This window comes from Rutidosis leptorrhynchoides, chromosome 3, assembly GCF_046630445.1.
Source record: "Rutidosis leptorrhynchoides isolate AG116_Rl617_1_P2 chromosome 3, CSIRO_AGI_Rlap_v1, whole genome shotgun sequence".
Lineage (NCBI taxonomy): Eukaryota > Viridiplantae > Streptophyta > Magnoliopsida > Asterales > Asteraceae > Rutidosis > Rutidosis leptorrhynchoides.
In genome coordinates, this window is record NC_092335.1 from 250,219,336 (window position 1) to 250,220,691 (window position 1,356).

The following is a 1,356-nucleotide window of genomic DNA, read 5'->3' on the forward strand; positions in this document are numbered from 1 at the left end:
TATTTACCAGTTATCTGCTATCTTATGTACTTCGTTAGGCGGCCCTAACAGAGTCTAAATTAAATAAATAAACCTGTTATGTGACCATTGTCACAAACTGGTCTTAACCAAACCATCAGATAACTCTAAACAATTAATTAAAATATAAACACATATAATCACAAATTTATACCTAAGGGGAAAAGGTCATCTTACGTCTATTCCAGGTTTCAGTCAGTTACAATTCCACCCCCTTAAAGAGATTCCGTCCTCGAAATCTGATCTTGGTCAAATAGACAAGGGTAACGAGTCTTCATTAATTCCCCAGTTTCCCACGTAAGGTTAGATCCCAAACTGTGTTTCCCCTTAATCAACACCATTGGAATCTTTTTCTTTCTCAACTTGGTGACTTTACGATCAACTATACAAAGCAGTTCCTCAACCAATTTCTTACTCAAGTCAACCTTCAAATCCCCTAACGGTACTATCTGAGTCCCATCATTGACTTTACACTTACGCAGATAGCTCACGTTGAAAGTATTATGAATATCTGCTAACTCGGAAGGAAGATCTAACACAACTGTCTGGTCGTTCAATATGCAACTGATCGGGAACGGCCCAATGCATCTTAGTGCAAGCTTTTCACGCTTACCAAATCTGATAACTCCTTTCCATGGAGAAACCTTTAAGTACACTCGGTCTCCCACGTTAAAAGTTACTGGACGTCTATGGGATCTGCATACATCTTTTACTATTTCTAACGGCATTTAATTTCGAGAAATAGAAAGTTTCTCGGCTATCATTTGAACAATTTCGGGACCCGAAAACTGTTTTTCCCCTGCTTCTAAACAACAAGTCAAAATTCTGCAATGACGGTTGTATAATAACTCGTAAAGCGGCATCCCTATACTCGAATTATATGACCAGTTATACACGAATTCAACCAATGGCAGATGTGAATCTCATGACCCACCGTATACTAGCACACAAGCTCTTAACATATCCATTAAGGTCTGTATCGTTCTCTTACTCTGACCATATGTGTGAGGATGGTAACCTGTACTTAAATTCACACGTACCAAGATTCTGTTGTAAACTATTCCAAAATTTTGACACAAAAATTAGAATCTCTGTCTGACACAATCGATAACGGCACACCATCACGACTGAGAATTTCTTTCACATATAACTTTGCCAATTCACCTAACGACACTATCTCATGGGTAGCCAAAAATTAAGCGCTCGTGGTCAATCGGCCAACTATTACCCATATCATGTCATGTCTTTTCTGGGTTCGGGGTAATTTGGTCACAAAATCCATCGTGATATGTTCTAATTTCCACTCAGGAATTTCTAACTGGCCTAACGACCCATATG

At 38.8% G+C, this 1,356-nt stretch overlaps 1 protein-coding gene across 1 annotated transcript; it reads right to left on the minus strand.

Annotated features, from left to right (window-relative positions):
- Window positions 1–233: 233 nt before the first annotated feature.
- Window positions 234–746, minus strand: LOC139900943 (uncharacterized). The gene has a single exon (XM_071883688.1). The coding sequence runs from the start codon at window positions 744–746 to the stop codon at window positions 234–236; it is 513 nt and encodes a 170-aa protein (XP_071739789.1).
- Window positions 747–1,356: the final 610 nt, after the last annotated feature.

Excerpts from the sequence above, each read along its gene's own strand:
- LOC139900943 (XM_071883688.1), bottom strand. The coding sequence starts at position 746 with ATGCCGTTAGAAATAGTAAAAGATGTATGCAGATCCCATAGACGTCCA.